At 40.5% G+C, this 20,931-nt stretch overlaps 1 protein-coding gene across 2 annotated transcripts in view; it reads left to right on the top strand.

Moving 5' to 3' along the window:
* Positions 1 to 20,931, top strand: part of Rorb (RAR related orphan receptor B) — a 171,573-nt gene that overhangs the window by 104,609 nt on the left and 46,033 nt on the right. Inside the window, exons 1-2 of one of the 2 annotated variants that reach the window (XM_032891700.1) lie at positions 3,327 to 4,109; positions 16,974 to 17,059. In XM_032891700.1, the coding sequence (XP_032747591.1) occupies positions 4,070 to 4,109; positions 16,974 to 17,059 (126 nt within the window). In that variant the 5' untranslated portion in view covers positions 3,327 to 4,069. Of the gene's footprint in view, positions 1 to 3,326; positions 4,110 to 16,973; positions 17,060 to 20,931 lie in introns of those variants that run through there. The other variant, XM_032891701.1, reaches the window with a different exon arrangement.

Genomic DNA, 20,931 nt, shown 5'->3' with positions numbered 1-20,931 from the left:
TAGGGGCCTTACTTTGTGAACTATGTTCTAAACTGGAACTGTTTCTGTCAAATGAAGCTCTTTCTTTCACTGTAGGAAGATTCGTTCTCCTGTCCCATCCTCGACTCTTAGAAATGTTTTTGTGGAATTCTCTAGATTATTCTCCTTTTGGACCAGAGGTGGCCCATCTCGGTGGGAAGAACTGTCTGGGAAATGGAGGTGGGGGGACCAACTTCCTGTCCTTTCCAGTGAGAACACTCCTGGTGAGAAAAAAAAAAGGGAGGAGAAAAGACCTAGATCAATGGGACAACTAATCCAATAGTTATTAGATAATCTAAAGTTCTGATTAAATATAAGACAAAAGAAAGGAAAGTTGGAATATCAAGAAAAGCAATGATTTGGAAGAGGTTTGTTTCAAGCTCTTGTTTATATACTAGAACCAATCTAATAAGAAAGAAAAAGAGGCAAGAGCTTAAGTAAAGACTTACCTTCATTCTTAACCCTCCCCTCCTTTCTACTTAACAGTAGCAAGAAAGCAAACTTACCACATCAATTAACTGTCCATGTAAACACAGGTGGGGACGTTAAAACGATAAGGGGTGAGACCTGTATGTAACTCTACAATGTGTGAATGAACTCTAGTAGACTCACCCATTCACAGGCTGGGCACTACGCTCCATGGTACAGGAAGAGGGGGGTCATGACTAAGGAGCTTACACAGAGGGCGAAAAGTAAGCACAAGCACGTAAACAAGATTAATGAAGCACCCCAGGACCGAATGAGTGGTCGAGACACAGGAGCCCACTGGGGACAGATGGTCAGGAGACACTAAGCAAAAGGAGTGGGAATCAAATTGACTTATAAATTTGTGCAGTTAGAGAACGGCAGACAGAGGCCTATCCTTACTTAGAGAGGGTGGCAAGGAGGGAGGAGAGGCAGGAAGAAGATAGCAGTGTGATGCATTTGGGGCTGTTCAGGAAAGAATGGCATGGCCTTAGGTTCTGGGAAAAGGATTTGAAGACAGTCCGTTCGTGTGAGGAGAGCCCCAGTCAAGGGGAAGACCAAATTTATGAATTTATCTCACAGAGACCAGAGAGTCAGACAGACTTTAGTAAGAAAAGCTATGTGGCAAAACCATGATTCTAGAGAACCCCCATGTCCCCTTCATTCTTCAAGCTAGCTTCTTTCATCATATGCCAGCTCGCATCTCCCACCCTGCTTTTTGCTTCAAGGGGACAATTCCTGTGTTATGAGATGCATTCAATTCAGCTCTGGGTCTCTCGTATCCATTGCTTGGGTGGCCAGAGTAGGAGTTGGGTTTCTTTTAAGATTCTGGAGATGCATACGATTTTACTCCTAACATCTGACTTTCAGTCCTCCTGGCTGGTGCCTATAAATTTCATTGTAAACAAATTAAGATTTGATAATTCATAAATAGTCTACTGTGGCAAGAAGGAGGAGATGATGTGTTTAATAGCATGCTTGTCTTGTAAGCATGAGACCCTGAGTCTGTATACCCAACATCCACATAAGCCAGGCACAGCAGCACCAAGAGATAAGAGGAAACAGCTGTGTGCCTGAAGTTGCTGGCCTCCTAGTGTAGCCAAATCAGTGAATTCCAGTGTCAGTGACAGACTTTGTCTCAAAGGATAAGGTGGAGAGAAATTGGGAAAGATGGAAGGTACTTGATGTCAACCTGTAACCTTTCCGAGAAAGTGGACACACATACATGAGATGGGGGGAGAGAGAGAGAGAGAGAGAGAGAGAGAGAGAGAGAGAGAGAGAGAGAAAGAGAGAGAGAGGGGAGAGACTAGAAAACTTGTTCTGTATCCACAATTAACCCATAAAATACAGAATACCGACTTGACTGATACTTTTTTCATATCTATTACTTACTTAGCCACATCAGCATTGGTTACATGTCTTCCAAGAGTAGAAGTTTTAGTTTTCCATGGGAACCTAACAATGACTATAGAAAGATTTATGGATTAAATCTATAGTCTTTAAGAATACACTGCCCTATGAACTTCATCTTATGTATTTCCCAGTGACTTCCACAAATAGCATTAATTACTTAGTAATTAATTAACCAGTGTTGAATGCATGGATTCATAAACGAAAACAGTAGCCTAAATGTTTACCCCTGAGATAAGCAAAGATAGGGAGGAAGATTATATCCAGTGCTAATCACAGAGTCGCAGCCACATTTCCGACAATGTTAGGCGCCTTCTCACTCACCCCACATGTGAGTAGGTGCTCTTAGCATTTCAGAAATATGCAGCCTCAGTCTTTTCTTCCCAGCATTTTGGAGTTAGGAATCTTTGCACTGACCAAAGCCTACCACAAGAACAAGCTTCTTTGACTTTGAAACACCGGTTTGTAACTAGATCTGTGGGTGCCAACATAAATGTTTAAAAGGCTGTTTGAAAAAGAAATGACCATTTAGCAAAATAACAGTAGCAAGTTCTCCTGCAGGCTCTTTGACCTCTACCATGGGATTTTGACTGGGATTACAGTATCAATATGAAATCTTCCTCTGCAGAGCAAGGCTCAAATGAAACCAGAAGTCAGATTCCCTGCAATAACAATGCCACTGTTTCACCAGTAGATGTATCTTGTCTTCCAGGTTGGTAGGCATGACACTATGCAGGGTTCAGATCTGGCTAAGACCATTGATACCTTTTCTCCCTTGGCAGCTTGCATAGCATCTCCCAGCATCATGAAAGGTACAGCACCAGGAAGAACGTTCCTACTCAGTAGGACTGGGTTCTGCATCCAAACTTTGTGAGATCTTTAACAATAGAATCTTATTACAATTACAGTAGGTAGTCATGACCAATGGCAGCCGCTTTGGAGACCTCGGTGGCCTCCCTGGCCAATAGCTCCTGCCTTGTGCTGCAATTTTTGTTTAATAGCCCATGTCTTCTGGGAATGGTTCTGTGATCCATGCAAGGTACCTCCCTTTGAACGCACTTTTAAAAGATGTATTCTGAAACTAGTTTACTAACTAGTAGGCTTTCCACAACGCTTTCTCTTATATCTTTAGTTTACATGAGCTCATCCTGTATCCCCTCCTTCATCTGCTCCCTTGGCTCTCAAACCCAATCTTTATCAAAGCCCCATTCCCCAGCAAGACCCAGGGAGCATCTTTGAGGAAGAAACAGAGAGCACATTAAGAGTTAGAGGATGAGAATGAGTGTTGAGAAATGCCGACTTTAGACATGCATGGCTAGAACACTCACAAACCAGCAGCGGTAGTTACCTATGCAAGATCTACACCATATCAAGCCGGCCAAAATTCCCACCAAAAATCGGATGGATAACATGCGAGCCTCACCACTTGCCCATAAACAAGGGCTAAGAAGCCAAACGTTCTGGGTATTTTCATTGCTCTTATTTTGCAAGACGAAGTACTGAGGCTCTCTGAAGCTCTCTGATAGAATAGAGTCGTTTATTAGTGTGAAGTCCGTGTCCTGATACCAGGCTGTGCTGCAGCTATGCTGTAACATGCACACATTTTCAACTGTAAAATGTCTCTGTGTCCCATTAATTACCTGCAGACAGCCATAATGTAATACCGAGGGGACAGGGCAAAGGTAATCCTTCTATGTGAAGCCTCAGTAAAAGGGACAAAATAGTACAAACCACTGCCGAATGAAGTCGGCGCTAGACTTTCAGGGTCACAGCTTGTCTTGAGATATTTGTCAGGTGCCTATGGGGTCCCGTTCCAGCAGGATGAAAACAAAGGGGTCTTAAAGTACAGAAAGAATAAACAGCAATGTGATTCATGGAGAGGGTGGAAGGATGTTTTAAACTACTATTTTACAATTTAGCGAATGTACTCTTGAGTAAATATCGAAAAGAAGAAAGGGTTTTTCTCTTCTGTGCCTTCCCGGTGTGAGGAAGCCTCTCTCTCACCCTTACTTAATGAAACGGAGCCGAGCCGTTGATGCCTCTAACTCTTCTTTCTTCTAATCTCATTAATGCCTTCTGTTGGGATTCTGGTTGTGGGATAACATAGGGGCAGTCCTCGGACCTCAAGTGAAACGGGAGAGATTTTTTCAGTCAGGCTTTTTACTGCTCCGTCAGAATGTGTGAGAATCAGCTCAAAACTAAAGCTGACGGCACTGGTGAGTTGCGCTTTTTCTTCTGTCTGCTGACATTTAGCAGTGTAAACCATTCTTGGACGAAAAAGCAGGCAGTGGAAGGATCGAAGCAAAATAAAGGAATAGCGGTGTGGGGACAATACATTGTTTCTGATTTGGGGGTGTATTTAATAAACCAGTCTCCCTAGCCTAATTTTACACTAGAAGAGATGCGGATACACAATATTATCATATGCTGAGGTGAATTGCTACAAACACTGTTCTGACCTTAAATTGAAGTATTTTCATGTGTCATATCATGTTGACAATAGGTCAACAATATAAACATCCTTGTGTAATTTCTTTTAGCTTTAAGTATACCTGCTAACATTGTTACAGTTATTATTGTAGTTACTTGTTTTGTCTGTTTTTAAGTCAATTTAGTTTGTAGACTATGTAGAAATGTATCATGTATAAGGAATCTATTTTTGTTAAGTGACTTTGTCTAAAAGTAATGAATTATGGGTTGGGGGATTTTTTTTACTTCTAATTTCTTTAGTAAGTAGGGACATGTTTCTCTAACCATATGTTATTTCACAAATGTACAGGTCTGGGTGTTTGTTCTGAAAATATTTCAAGGTAAACATGACATAGTGACATTTTTACTAGCATTAAACAACCACAAACAACAGTTTCAAATATTATAATAAAAAGATACAATTGTTCAAATAATTAAAAAAAAATATAGTTTTTCTAAACACCTACGAATTAAACTAAACCTCGGTATATCTCAAACTCAGAACTTCATATTTACACAGTCTTCAGGGTCTCTGAGTACTTATATTTTAAAGCAGCATACACAGTGTTTCTGTGCTATGACTTACCACATTCAAAACTTGTGTTCCTAAGGACTGGATTGGTGAAGTAAGTCCTGACCTATGGATTTCAGTTCTGACATCAATGGAGTCTTTAAACAACTATTTATCCGTACTAGTAACAGATTTATTCAGGATAATGTTGCTATTGTTGTTTGGAAATTAATAACAGTGGACATATTAACGTCTATGTACTTAATCCTCTTTAGTTCTGAATCAATTAACAGCCACTCACAGGTAAACATGTAGCTTTCTTTCTAATTATGTATTAAAAAAATAACTATCTTTTAGAGGGATCTGCCTATGTGTGTGCGTGCATACACACACACACACACACACACACACACACACACCTTGTGTAATGAAGTGTATGAGCTAACATATTTACATTTTGAGAAGAGAACTATACTTTTTCCTTTTTTTATTTTATTTTTGTGGACCTACAGGATATATTCTAAATTAAAGGTGAAACTTTAGAAGATCAGTCTTTCTCTAGAGCACTTGGTGTTAGGCTTGGCAGTTTCTAGATTTCACCAATTTCTTTTCTAATATCCCCCTCCCCCAGAGACATAAATACCTATCCTGCTTTAAAAGCAATTTAAAAATCTCTAAGCAAGTGAAAAAATAAAATAAAAGGCCAAACGTCTTCCTAGCAATTCAATCCACACTGTAACATACAAATGCCTTAGTACAAATGAATAGAGTAAGAAACACAAGCAGCAGTGGTGGGGGTGGGACACATTTGTACACTGGCCAGCGTGGCTAGGAATATCCCCCCTTGTAGGAAAAAGGAGGAAGAGTTCAAAGGAAGGAAATCCGTAAAAAGCAGAATTTGAAAATAACGTCCGCTCTCACTATTTTTGTGAGGAGAGCGTAGAGTGATGTTACTGCAGGGAAAGAAGGTATGGTCGTCTTGTTCAGGCTCCGGCCAGCTTACATAAACATGGAGTAAAGCTGTTGAGGATTATGTGAGCATGCTGGATCTGATGAGCTCAAAAATAAGATAGCTCGGCCCTATCATATTTAGGATTATGCTGGTAATCGCCTTAGAGAAAGTATGCAGTATCAGCAGAACAGCCCCTTCCGTCTTTGAAGGGAATCGCATTGACTCCAACTGTGTTGGGCAACAGGCCTTTGTGACATTTAGCATAGAGTGAAACCGTAAGACACAACTTTGGAGTTACGTCTTCTGTGATCCTTTGACCCCTGAAATAGTTTCTGATGCTGTGTGCACATAGGAAAACTTCCCACTGGTTTCCCTTTCCCTTTGTTGAAGGCCACTTGTGTAACAGTCGACCGAATCCAAGTATGCGGACTTCTAGCCTCTGAACTATTTTTGTCATTAGAGATGACAAGAATCAGGGTTCACTTCAACTCTGCGATTCCTTTCCACTTAGAGTCATTGTTAGGAAGTTAGTGGCTGGTTGGCAAGTTTCCTGCAACATAGATAACATGACGGCATAATTCTCGATGGAAGAGTTTGCAATGGTTTTGCTAATGTAGTATTATTCATGTTGGAAAAGATGCTCTTGTAGATAATACAAAATATAAAACCTTAAAATATGAGTTTCGTGTAAAGATTATTGGTATTAAATTCTTCGATCCTTCTCCCTCTTCTCCTTCTCTTGTCCTGTCTCCCCCTGCCATTTAATTAATGATCAACAATGCAAATCCCATAGTTATGGCCTCAGTTTTTTATTATCTTTACATTTTTTGACGTATTCCCCTCCTTTGACTTTGGTTTTCATTTTTACTTTTCGTAAGCATCTTAATAGGTAGACCAGCTTGGTTTTCAACCCACGAATCTTCAACTACATCCTGAGCACTGGTATGGCATGTGTATAGCATGTGTCTGGCCCTCAAATACCCCTGAAAACCACGTAGTATAGGAGCTACATCCTAAAACACAGAAAATAATAAAATACAATGTTGAATCCCATGAAATTCCCAGTATCAATTCATCTTTTCACAGAAAGTAGCAATTTTATGTGAATCAACTCAGTGCACGTGCTAGTCCACTGCAGGTCAAGGAATGCAGACAAATAATTCTAGAAACATCTTACTACTATTTGCTTTGCACTTTTGACCCCATTAAAAGGTTCCCCAACATAAATTTACTTAATCTGGAAACTTACTTTTGTAATTGGGTTTTCCTCTTTCAATCTCTGGTTACCAGCTAAACTTTCCCCTCCCCCTATACATTTATTTCTGAAGATTCCTCTCCCTTCCCAAGGTCTGGCTCAAAAGCAGCTCGACTTCTCAGCTTCACTAAGTTGAAGTCTTCAATTTTCCTCCTCCAGGCTCATCTGTCTGCTCTTTGCTCAGGTTTTTAGGCATGTGTGGCTGTGCAGTCAGGATGCTCCTTTGGAAGAATAAAACATAGTTTCCTGTGTATCCGTGGCATTAAACAAACCTTAAGTGGCCTAATTGCATGTGGGTATAGAGTGAGCATGAGTAGATGCTCATGTGTGTGCACACTCCACTCCAAGCTTGTGTCGACTACTGATTTTTATTTATTTATCTGTTTTTACTGGGTACTTTTGAGTTTTCCAGATGTGTAGCTAGAAGCATGCTGCCTTCTTTCACTTAGCGTTATGCATTGAGGTCTCCCGTGCCAATGCCCCTCATGGCTTGGGAGCTGTTTCACGATGCCAAATGATATTCCACTATACCAGTATCACACGCCCATCCATTCACTATTAAAATGAATCTTGATTGTTTCCCCTGTGGGGAAAATGTGAAGAACGCCCCATGCACATGCTCTGTGTAGACATGAATTAGAATTCAGCTACCAAATAGCAAAAAGCACAGTTGCTGCTAAGGCTCCCTTTGATGTTGTACAACTTGCCCCACTGCCTTCCAAAGTGCCTTTTCCCAACAAGAACGGGGCATTCATTTGCTCAGCCTCCTCTCCAGCGTTTGGCATAGCTCTTGGTTGTTCAAGTGCGGCCTTCTTGACAGGTGGTTTGCAGCTCAGTGATGCATGAGAAGCATGGCATCTCTTAATGTACTTACTTGTCTTGTCCTCTTGAAAGTAGAGCTTCAGATCTTTGGCCAACCAGCTTTCCATTTTAGGAGCCCTTTGTACGTTGTAAGCATAAGTCCATTATTTGGCATGCATTTTATAATATTCTGTAACTTTTATGTCTCCATTCTCTCAATGCACTTTGGTTTTTTCCACACAGAAAAGCGGGGATTTTTCTTCTCATTTTCTGAAGCGGTGGCTTTTCCTTTCTCTTGATTCCTATACAGGGGATAAATTCTGCCTGGTCATTTTAGTCACCTACGGATCCCAGTCGCAATTCCTTGTATCCTCTTCCCCTTCTGTGAGGGAAATGCCACATAAGCATGAGTTTCTACTTCAAGGTTCAACTAACTGGACACTGGAACGAAAAATTCCAAAAATAGGAGGAACTAAAGAGACAGGTGTTTTTTTCCTGCCACAGAAAAGAACACTTCTGTTATCAGTCAACAAACTCCCTTCAGTGTGTATTTTCTTTTGGGCCTCACTGATGAGCTGAAGCTATCTGGCTAACCACGCTCCAGACTCTGCCTCTCCAGCACTGAGGCTGTGAGTGTGCACTGTAGCATGAGTGTGCACTGTAGCATGCAACATTGTTGCATAGGTTTTAGAGAGGAAACCCAGTTCCTGGTTCACACCAAGCAGTCGATTTACTGATTAGGCCATGTCTCCAGCCCCTAGGATACACCTTTAAAGATCACAGTCAAATGCAACTTTGGTAGTAAAGGATTCATTTGGAAATAGGAATACTATTTCCAAAAATAATAGGAAAACTCTATTTAAAGACAAATAGGCATAGTGTTGCATTGTCTATATTCCCAGACACAGAAGGGAAACAATCTGGACCATATAGTGTTACCATAGATAGATAGATAGACAGAAAGACAGACTGATAATCCAATAAAACAAGAACTTAGATGAAAATGAAGATGGGTGAATTTGTAAAGTGCTTCTTGCACAAGGATGAAGACCTGGGTTCAAGTCTTAGAATCCATGTAGAAAGCTAGGCATGGTGGTGTGCACTTGTAGTCCAGTGTTGCGGGCAGGAGACAGTGGCTGAGCATCCCTGGGGCTCACTGGCCAGCTCTCTGGTCAAAGGAAAAGCTCCAGGCAAACACATAAGAGACCCTGTCTCATGACCAAATGTAGTCAGTTCCTGACTATACTTGAGATCGAACTCTGACTGCCACATACATGTACAAACATGCACATGTACATACACCAGTCCTTACACTCAAAAGAAACTTTTAAGAATGAAAAGCAGGGGAGAGATTAAAACTTGTATTTTAAAATAGCCTCAAAAATAGACTTTAAGAAAACGAATTGGTACTCAGTATCCAGAAACTGACATCTCTGCCACAATCTGGAGAATAAGTCAGATAAGGGGAGGAACCACTCCCCAGCAGTGCTAGGCCATAGAGAAAAAGCAGGGGCAGATCTGTCTGCAAAGGGAACATTACCTGTGTTAAATGCAACAATGTAGATGTTCCTGGAATGTGCTGGATTCTCTTTTTCCCCCACATCATCGGTTGGTGACCAGCATTGTGAGGTCTCTTACAGGGGAGGGGGATTCTATGGCTCTGGCTGCATACTTCCCTATACACAAAAGAAGGTGTATAAAAAGCAAAAGCAGGGAGTGATTTTTCCAGAATCTTGCGAACTTTTTTACCTTAGCACCAGGAAAATCAGAGATCCATCCATTCTCAGAGTAGCTACAACTGTGTTCACCTGGCATCACCGGACAATGCTTTTTGAGCTTTAATGCTGTCCCAGGAGCTTGTTACAAAGCAGATTTCACATCACCTGAGCTTGGGTGAGCATTCACAGTTAAACTTGATCCAGATTATAGCGAATCCTCTGGTTCATGGGCCTCGCTGAGTGATGACATCAAGTCCTCTTGAATGACATCAAGACCTAAACACAGGCCTCACTAATGTGAAGACATTGGCAAGACAAGAAGTGTTAATTAGGAATTAATTCATAAGTTAGGACCTTGTAATTACTAGAGCACATAGAAGTGTTTAAAAGTACAGCACTGAGCTTGTATTTAGTACAATTCTCCACATTTATGCAAATAACCCCAAGCTTAAACAGTGGCTACCACCAAACGCTATATTTATTGTATTTTCCTACAAATTATTGTAATTTCCTACAAATGTCCCAAATGTTAATTCTTTTACTCATCATTAAGACCAAATACATAACATGAACAGTTCAAGGAAGGAAATATTTACTTGGGTTCATATTTTCACAGAATACCAGTGCAGGGAGACAAGTTGTAGCAGGTGAACCCGTCCCAGCAGATGTGAAGGGTATTGCTTGCTATGTGGTACTGACCAGGACACAGAGAACTCGAGCTGGAGTCAGGGCCAGTCTATAAGTCCTAAAGCCTAGCTCTGCTATCCACTTCCTCCAGATAGGCCCTACCTCCGATGAGGACCAAGTATTCCAGCATGCAAGGTCCTGAGGACATTTCAAATAACATCATCTATGGTGGAGCTTAATCAATAAGTTAGATGTCATAAGATATTTACTACAACTAAGAGTAAAGGTGGAATGTTTATAATATACAGATATTCTGACAATTGACCTAATAATCAAGAGAGTTACCGTATGACTAACTGGTAGGTAGCATATATAGTGTGGATACACTGGGCAAAGAGATTTGTTTTTTCAGGATAGCAAGGGACAGTGCCAGTGCCAGTGCCAGATTTCTACTCAGGCACTGTGTAATTGAAAACTTTCAACTGTTTATTTCTAGAATTCTCTGCTTAATATTTTTATACTATGGTTGTCCTTGGGTAACTGAAGCAATGATAAGTGCGTTGTGGGTAAGAGGCAATTTCTGCAATTGTTTTTATTGTTCTGTGCTGGTTGCTATTTGTGGGTTCCATTTTCTATTGTTTCTGTTCTCAAGGGTGAGTGTAACATGCAGCACTTGTGGGCGATTCCAAGATCAAAGGTAAACCAGTCCCGGTGTGATTCCCCTTACAATTGTCTTTGAAAGAAAATCATTCTGCCATTGCCATACTGTCATATTTTAATTAATCTAACTCAGGACTCTCAGAATCACTCTCCAGCATGATATAAAATGCACGTTCAGGACCCTGTCTGTATCCCACCCATCCTGAAGGCTTCTGTCTGATTAGCCTGTTAGAGTGGACTGGGTCTTAAACATCCTTCACTCTTGTCCTTTAGGTTGACTCTATTGTGGCCTTAAAAAATATCATACTAAAGAGGTGGATACTTTCAGGTCTCCCAGGGAGAAAGGGGATGAGTACAAGGGTTTTTAAGTTGGATCTGTCACAGATGGTAGATGAGATACAATTTGGGTAGATGACATAAGACATGGGCTACTGCGACCATCTGCAAAAGGATTTTTAACCAAAATAGTCATCTTTATTGGAAATTTTTACATGTGTAAATTGTGTTTCACACAGACATTAAGAGAGTTAATTGCTCTGTCCACTTTTAGCCCAACTGCAAAGTTACAAGAAATAGAAACTAGCAGACAAGCCCAGCCCCCAGGGGTACAGCCTGTACTGCGGAGGGAACAGTGTCCAGCACCCAGAACTCAGCCTGGAAGATGATTCAGAAAACAAAAGATACTGCAAAAAAAAAGCATGTTCCCAAAGCCAGAAAACTTTAGTTATTGGCTGTTCCTTCCCAACTGACCTTCCCAGATCTCAGTGCCTTTGAGGTGACTTGCATGGTAGATGGAATCGTTTCATTCCTAAAGGCTGTACCATTATCAATATCACCAGAGAACCGCATTCGAAATATATTCCTCTCATCACTTTGCAAGTTGTTTCTTCTTTTCATACCAAACATGTCACATCATTAATTCTTAAAATTTCCTTCAGAAAAAGAAGTATGTCACAGCTCTCATGGATACTGAAAGAGAAAAGGAAGTTTAGGTCCACCACTTTGAGCTCCTTTAGACAACACTGAAAACAAAAACCAAGGCTTGAGGAGAGGACTCGGTTATAAAGCAATTGCTGTAGGAGCATGCACCCCTCAGTTCAGATTCCCCAGCTCTTCCATTAGCTGAGCGCTGCTGTAGCACACATTCCCAGAGAAGAGGAACAAAAGCTTGCAGATGTAGGAGCTCCCTGGCCAGCCAGTCTACTCAATAGGTGAGCTCCAGGTTCTTGGAGAAACCCTGGTTCAAACAATAACATAGAGTACAGAAGAAGACACAAAGTGCTGACTTCAGGTTTTCAGATACAAATGCATCGGTGTGGGCACCCACATAGGCATCACACATACACACACACACACACACACACACACACACACACACCCATGCATACACATACACACACACATGCACGCACATGCACACACACACATATGCTTGCATGCACACATATACACCTATACACATACACAATAAGACATAAAGAAGTACAGTCTTATCTTTGCTTCAACTTAGACCGTCCAGACTACAGAATGGCCAGTCTGAGTCGGAAGACTCAGTCGGATTAGTGAGAATGGAAAGCTTCAAGATGGGGTTGGGATTTAGCTCAGTGGTAGAGCTTTGCCTAGGAAGCATAGGCCCTGGGTTGGTCCCCAGCTCGAAAAAAAAAGAACCAAAAAAAAAAAAAAAAAAAAAAGAAAGCTTCAAGATTATGTACAGCAAAACACACCCCCCCACACCAGCATCAAGTACCTGGCAGGCTCAACCTCACTGCCTTCCTCAGGGATGCTTTTTAAGAGTCAAAGTATTTTTCCTGAGCCATTTTCTGGTTAACTCATTAGCCTGAATTAGTTTTCTGACCTCAACACCTGCTGTAACCAGCAGGGGCTTGAATGGGGCAGAACTAAAGAGGTATATATTTCAATAAACAGGGAAAACTGAGACAAAGATTTTTGTGCAACATTGAACAGGAGACTCTGGGCAAGGAAGGGCAAGAGGGACTTAATAAAACGAACAAAATGAAGACTGAGTAAACTTTATCAATCTCTCAGGCTATCCTAGATCCTCTAAATGTGTTTCTCAATGACGGTGACACTGGAAAATAAACAAATAAATAGATCTCCAGGAGCCAAACAGAAATGCCAAATACCAGCCCGGCCCCCTCCCCAATTCCCTCCTACTACCTTCCTGCCATAGTTGGTGAGGGCCAGGCAGACCTCTAAATGCTCAGCTTGAAGCAATGATAAAGAGCATGGTACTGGCTCTGCCCATTGTAGTTCTTGGGAAGGCCATTCAGTTGCCCTTAGCCAGACCCTTAGAAACAGCAAGGAAGGAGCAATGCTGTGGTCAAGTATCCTCAGTGGGCTCTGAAAATCAGTCCTGGAGAGGTGCTGTAGGAAACACATAGTATAAACTGTAACGCTGTAGTTCAGAAAGGGGACTTTTAATTTTTAATGAGGGAAAAGGCAAGTAGCTACTACTTTAAGTGATTCGGATTTATCTTCACTTCTAATAAACATCAGGTGACTTATTCAGCCAGAATAGAAGCAGCCACAAGGTTTCTAAACTGAGGACGCTTTCTCCCTCATAATAAACCATATATACATTATAGGTGACTTCTTTCTCTTTAAAACTGCTGTTAAAAGTGTTTGTAGCTCTTCAAGATTTCATGTAGAGCCAAGGTTATGAATATGTATAAATATGCAGATGCCCTATTGAATGTTCCTTATCTCATTTGTATTTCTGAAGATGTATAAGATAACCTTTGTGTCTTTCAAAAACATCTTCCTACACCTCAGGGAGCAAATTACCTCTATTTTCATTTCCTTTAAAGTTAGATCATTTTATAATTAAGAATGTATTGAAGCAGATTCTCCCACGTGTAAGCTACTCCCTGGGGTGTAATTTATGCAAAGAGAGCCTCTGACTTAATATCATATCAGCCAACATCTATTCAATGGCTACCTGGGATTATTTTAGTCACTGTATAGTACCTATAAACACCCACTGTTTGAAATCTTATTGCTAAACTGAAATCCATAGTACAAATAAGTTGCAGTACGATTCATTGAATTGTTTTTAAAAATATCTTTAATAAAGATACAATAATATATCAGTTTTTTGACATATGCTTTTTTCCCTAAATCATTAGACAAAAATCAGTTAACAGGGACAGTGGTGGCAATTATGATGAGGTGATGAGGATGTCCTTCCTTCAGGAAATAGCCATCTTAGCCTGACAGTTCTATGAAGTTTGTTGATGAATACTGTATTTAAAAGCCACAAAATGTAAGTTCAGAGGCCATCTTGTGTCCCTAAGCATTAATAGATTAATGGGGGACAAATGGGAATAATTTTAAGCCTCCTATTTCCCCATCACAAAATCCTGAAAGCACTTCAGATATATTTGTACCCCAAGTTCCTTTCCTTGAATTCTTTGTCTTACAAAAAAAATTTTAAGTGTCTGTAGCTTATTTAATTTTGAAAAAGTTACTGTGTTACCCTGAAGCCACTTATTGTATTCATTGTGCAAAGTGCTAAGAAAAGATGGCTACACTTCCCACTTATTTGTTTTGTGTATCATTGAGAGGGAAACTATAGAAGTGTATGCAAGTGTCAACTTTATGTATGAAGCATTTTGAAGGATATTTTGCATAATTATTTTAAATTGGGAAAGGAAATAGCAGATCTTCTTAGTGTGAATAATTTTAACAACTCTTTAGAGGACTATCAAACACAGGAATTCCTGCGTTCTAAATAGCTCCCCAGGACGACAAAACTGTCCTGCCAAGACATTCTACATTCAGGAGCCTGTAAGATGGCCCCACAAAAGTCCGTGTGTCCGGGTTCCACACTGCATCAAACTCCACAAATATCTTCATTTCTGCTCCAAGGCCAAGGCTCAAACCTAGCTCTCATGCCTGCTAGAGGAGCGCTCTCATCCCATCCCGCTCTACCCCACAACATCGGCGACAACATTCACAACTTATCACTTTGTTTCATCAGTTTTATCAGTTCATCTCTCTGTCTTGCTTCCGAGGCGAGGCAGATAGAACTCTTCCAATTCTCCATCAGCTTCGGTCTTCCTTACTTCTCAGCGTTTACTCTCACATCTGCCTCTGAAGCATTTTTGTTCGTGTCTCTGTGCCACCCTTTGTCCCGGAGCAGATACCTTCTTTCTGCCATTGCCTGACTCCTGAGTCAAGAGTACCCTTTCCTTGATCTGCTTTTTTTCTGGTTAGCCTGCCAAGCAATAAGGCTCTCCCTTCTGTAGTGGGGGTGGGGGTGGTTTTAGGGATTCGGTTTGGGACTTTTCTCACACTGTGTGAGCACTCCAACCTGGAACTACATCCCAGCCTTGTCTTAATCATTTAATGGCTCTTTGTTTTATCCATTCCTCGTGGCAAAAAAAACTGCAAAAACTTCCCTGCCTAACTCTAGTGGCTCCAAAGTCTTGTCACGCTTTGGTGTGTCCGTGTGACCCAAATTTCCCATAAAGCCATTTACTCTGTATGAATACCAGCAACACTCATACTAGACCTCTGACTTATTTTCATTCAGTGACCCTTGCCTTTCTCTTCAGCCAAACCAAATCCCACACATTCTATAAAATGAACTGTCTTCCCGATTGGAACTGCAGTGATAGAAGAGGTCGGAATAGTTCAGGTCCAGGGCTAAACACCTCATCTTATGCTAGCTTTAACCTCCTGGCTAGCCATTGTATTCCCTCTACTGTGTCAGAACGGACATCCTATGACTGATGGATAAAGCTCTTTTGGAATCTATTAATTTAGTAAACCACTAGTTTTCATTAACCCAGAAGCTCAGAATGTCATCAGACAGCATCTGAGACCTATAGCAACCACCTCTCTAATGTATCCATCAATGTATTTCAAACTTGCCCTGACTCATGATTTTCTTTGTTCTGTAAAACTAAAAAACTTTATGAACCTCTTTCCACATTTCAACATAGAATTTGGGATAACCTAAATCTATGATCTGGGCCATGGTCACTCAAATATGCCCTAGAATAAGCTATCTTTCACACTTTTTAAAAAAAAATGAATCCTCTTCATCTCCAGTAAAACTAAAGGCATACCAACTTCCTATATAATTTATTTTTCTGATTTATTAATTATTATGTTTCTTATTAATGAGACTATCAAAGTCACTACCATATCTTCTCCTCTATCTGTATCTTTCCAGATATTTAAAGCATGCTCAGTCAACGTTTGGTTGATTTATTAATGGCATTTTCACAAGGATAAACAGTCTATCCAGCCACACATGTAAATCCACCAAATACCAACACCCCAGACTTGCTTTATTTAGTTATTTTAATTATTATCGAGATAAGACCATGGAAAAACACTTAGTGACTTCCTATTTCAAAGGAAAACTAAGAAATATAAAGGTGCGAGTTCCCACGGTTTTTCTGCCATGCTATTTTAGGAAAAACAGGTTTTAAAAGGAGAAAACAGTGAAAGGAAGAGAAAGCATCCAGTTTCTAAATATGCGCATGCAGGGCACATGAGTTCATGAGTGAGCGTGTGTGTGTGTGTGTGTGTGTGTGTGTGTGTGTGTGTGTGTGTGTGTGTGTGTGACAGACAGACGGGGAAGGAGAGGGAGAAAGGAGAGAATTTGAGTGCGAAAAAGCAAACCAGAGTGATAGCCAAGCCTTAGAAAAATGGTTGTTCTCGACCCCTTATGGATTAATGGTCCCTTCACAAGGAAGTCTTCCCTAAGGCCATCTGAAAACTCATATATTCACATTATAATTCATAACAGTAGCAAAATTATAGTTATGGAGTAGCAATGAAAGCAGTTTATGGTTGGGAATTACCATAACATAAGGAATGTATTGAAGGGTTAGAGCATTCAGAAGGTTGAAAATCCAGTGCTTTAGAAGAAGCCTAGAAAGGCCTTTCAAATAGTAATCATGACCCCCAGGCCATCGCTAGCATTCTGCATCCTCTAACTGTTAGAATCTAACACAAGATTCTTTGGTGATTACAGGTAGGTGTGAAAATAGTAACAATTTTTTAAAGCCAATTATAGACATTCGAAATAGCTTTTTGTTTTTCCCCTTTCAGCACAAATTGAAGTGATACCATGCAAAATTTGTGGCGATAAATCCTCCGGGATCCACTACGGAGTCATCACGTGTGAAGGCTGCAAGGTAAGGACTTCTACATTGTGATAAGCTTTAGAGCAGACGCACTGAGGGACAGTTGTGCCTGCCGGAAGTTTTCACTCGATGCGTGACTGGGCTGACTCCTTCTCTGCCTTTGCCTTTTACCTGTTTTTGTCTAACTGGTCCGCAGCTCTTGAAATATGGAGGGCTATTTAAAGATGTGAACATCTCATATTTACGAAGATATAAATGCCAATGCTTCTTGTTTTAGCAACATTGACTCCATTCCACTTGCACTTGATAAAACTGAAGATTAAAATAAAGACTAGAAGCTAATAGATGTGTTCGTTATTTGCTAGGTGACAACTGTAATATACCTGTGGCACTCCTTTATTCTCACATTTCCAAATGGAAAGTCTTACAGGTTAAGGATACTCCTCGTTGCTCTCACAGATGAACCAGGTTCACCACTGAGCACCCACATAGTGGTTCAGAGCCATCTGTAACTCCAGTCTGAGGGTATCTGATGCCCCCTTCTGACTATTTTGGGCACTGAACACATGGTACGCAGAGCATACAGGCAGACAAAACACCCATACACGTAAAGTATAAAAATAGTAATAAAAATCATAAAGCCCTCAAAGCATTGGATATGTTAGAAGCAGCATCTAGATCAGTCAAACGTCATCTTCCATCAAATTTTAATTTTTCCACGAGTTCCTAAAGGAAGACCAAGATCTAATTTGACATGTGCCGCTGGTTTAAATAGGAAAACTGGCCAAGAGCACAAAATTCTTTCACATTCTGTCCAATGTTCCCTCAGAGAGATTCTACCAACCCAATAGCAAACTTGTTCCTGTGAGTAAGATGGGCAGGGAATGGAAGGAAAGGAATAGCAGTTACCACAGACCTAACCTGGGGTAAGCAGAATCTGAAAATTGAGAGTAAACTTTTAAAGTAATTTGCTAGGACGAAAAGAGTGAGCGAAGCCAGGTGCGCTCAAAACATACGCGCTTTAGAGAGATGGGGATCACCAGAACAAAACTAAAGTGCCATCTTCAAGGGGCATGGAAGACGCTGGCAAAGTCTTGGTAATAAGTAGGCAAGGTGAATCCTTTAATTGCATTCAGTAAACTGAAGAAGATGGAGCACAGTCATATAGTCTAGGATTCAATCATAATCTTAGGAGAGTTTTCAAATGTAAAAAAAATATAAAACACTATAGCTACCAAGACAGCACTGCTCTTCGAAAATTGACGATGCCTTCACAAGTCTTAGAAAAGGAGTACTCAGGGCTGAAAATGTGGGTGGTAAAAGAAAAAGAAAAAAGAAAAGTAGCAATGAAGAAAGAAGAGTCAACATAGTGGGATGGTCTGTGGCATCCTTAGTCAAAGCTTACAAAATGGCCCTTTATTCCTCCTTCACAGTTAGAAGGAAGAATTAGGTATCATCTGCTATCATGCTTTTTTTTTTAATTCCATCAATAGGAACAATGTAGCAAAATAAGAGGTCAGCTGTTTCATTGACCCTCCATGATAAGTCCCTTTTCTCAGACAAATGATGTTGTCATAAGCAGTAAAATAAGTTTGTAATGAAACTCTTTCCAGTGAAACATTTCCACGAAGCATTCTGGGGTTTTAAGAAACCACCTGGTTTACATCACTTCCACTGGCGTCATCTGTATCTGAATTCTGCAAGTTCATTATTTCATGATACGAGGCATTTCTAAAATATGGAACTTCAAACTGTGCAGAGATATTCACTTTCAGATGTAGTTTTAAAACACAAGCTCTTAAATATTGCTTAAACATAACCCAACATGCCAACAGCAGGAACAAGTAACCCTGTCATCTTTTCAACCCAACACCAACGGAATTGTGTGGTCACTAGGAAGCGGATTCTGAGGTTTTTCACCGAACTGGCTATAGTACTTTTACCTACTTCATGGGAAAGCCCACATGTGAATATGCCACCATTTTCTTGAGTAGGAAGCCCATTCAGAATCAGACGTCAGTGTCAGCATATTCAGCTACCAACCTCTGGGGTCTGGTAATAGTGTTCCGCAGCCGACATATGCAACTGTTCTACATCACTTCAGCCCACAAACTTATTCGGCTCCTAGTCATTCAGGAAAATAAAACAGAATCTATTTTTCATGCCAAAAATCTCATTTGCAATAATGAGCAACAGATAAGCAAGAAATGACTCATAATTAATGTCAAATTGGCTGTAAATGGGGACTTGTGGCTGTGACTTCAGAACATCCTCCCTGCCAACTTTGTCACTAAGTGGCACTCCAATATCCAAAGCAGGGGGAGGGAGCAATTCTTCCTTAAGATATAAATTCCAAGGCATCTCTAATCAGCTCCAAGCCACTGCAGTCCTGTTTCAATGACAGCTTTGCTGGTGTATGAAACAGGCATTTCAGTCCCTGGGGACTTAGGTATGTTCCTGTTTCAGGGTCAAATCAAACTGAATTCATGGAGCCCTGTTGTGCAATCACTGGTGTAGTGAACAAACACCACACGTGAAGAGGTAGAGGTAAAAGTAGTCCTACTCGAATGGCTCTGGGCTGAAACCACAAAACCAACTGTGAATCTCTCTCCATGGGGTCCTTAGGCACACAGCCATTCTAAGGTTCCTTATAGATCAGCAAAGCCCCATCCATAGTGCCCAGCTAAGCCCCACTGAAGTCCAAGGCAAACAAAATCAATAATATCAATCCTGTCTTTCTTTATACTGTTAATAAGAACTTTCATATTGGTATTGATTTTAAGGCTCTATTGAAACATTCTTTTTTTCTAATAGCCTTTATTTATAGTGAACCGTGAATTTTGTATCCAAATTGCTCTCTCAGGTGTTTGATTTAATCCAGCCCTGTTCCATTCTTCTGAAGAAACATGGGTGTTTGAAAGAAGTTAGGGGTTCAATTTCAGGACTCACTGAGGGCAGAGGCTATCTTTCACTGTTTTTATTTTCCTGTTTTGCTTGTTTGTTTGTTTTTCTGTGTTTCTTCCTAATACTCCTAACATCATTTAGCCAATAGTCCTTTTCACTTTCACTGTTACACTGTAGGCATTTCGAGAGCAAACAATGATAAGGGAACTGATTACCTGAGGGAATGGGCAGAGAACAACGGTAACTTTGATGTCTTTGGGGAAAAGCTTATTTTCCTTACTGTGGTTTCTTCATAAGGAAACTCAGGGAGGTTGGTACTTAAAGAATTAAAAAATAAAACAGAACAATAAACCCAGCTGCAGCTTTCAGGGAGTAGTCTTAGTTCTTCTACCCTGAAGAATCCAAACCTACTTGAAACGAAACCTCTTATATCCTATAACCTAAGAGCAGGCATTTGTTTACTGCCTCCATTGCATTGATGGAGTTGTGGTTAGTATTTCTTTGACTCATAATGTTACTTTTGATAAAATACATCATGGATTTCAAGATCAACTTTCTGCCCAATGTGGATGGCACATAATCCTAGCACTTGGAAGGAAGAGGCAGGCAGATCTCTGTGAGTTCAAGGCCAACCTAGTAGATAAAGACAGCTCCAGGGTAGCCAGAGGCCAGAGATACCAGAGTTGCCTGATAAGACTCAGCCTCAATAAATACATACATACATACATACATACATACATACATACATACATACATACTCTGGATAATTGAATATATATTTTTTAATATTTGGGGGAAAAAGTTTCTAGAATGTGCTGGGGGTGGAGAAGATGTTGAGTCCACACTCCTTGATGCTGTGTTTACCCACAGTCCTTAATTCAAACCCAAGCCCAGATAGCCATTGGCCTACTTGGTTTAGCAGTGACATGCTTCTTCGACATTCTTTCCCTGTTCTCTTCAAAGAAATTCCTTTAGTAAATATTGAATGAGTGAGCGAGAGGACAATTGAAGGAAAGATC

Source organism: Rattus rattus, chromosome 2 (assembly GCF_011064425.1).
Source record: "Rattus rattus isolate New Zealand chromosome 2, Rrattus_CSIRO_v1, whole genome shotgun sequence".
NCBI classification, from domain to species: domain Eukaryota; kingdom Metazoa; phylum Chordata; class Mammalia; order Rodentia; family Muridae; genus Rattus; species Rattus rattus.
Note: the sequence above shows the minus strand (reverse complement) of the source record. Positions and strands in the feature narration are given on the sequence as shown.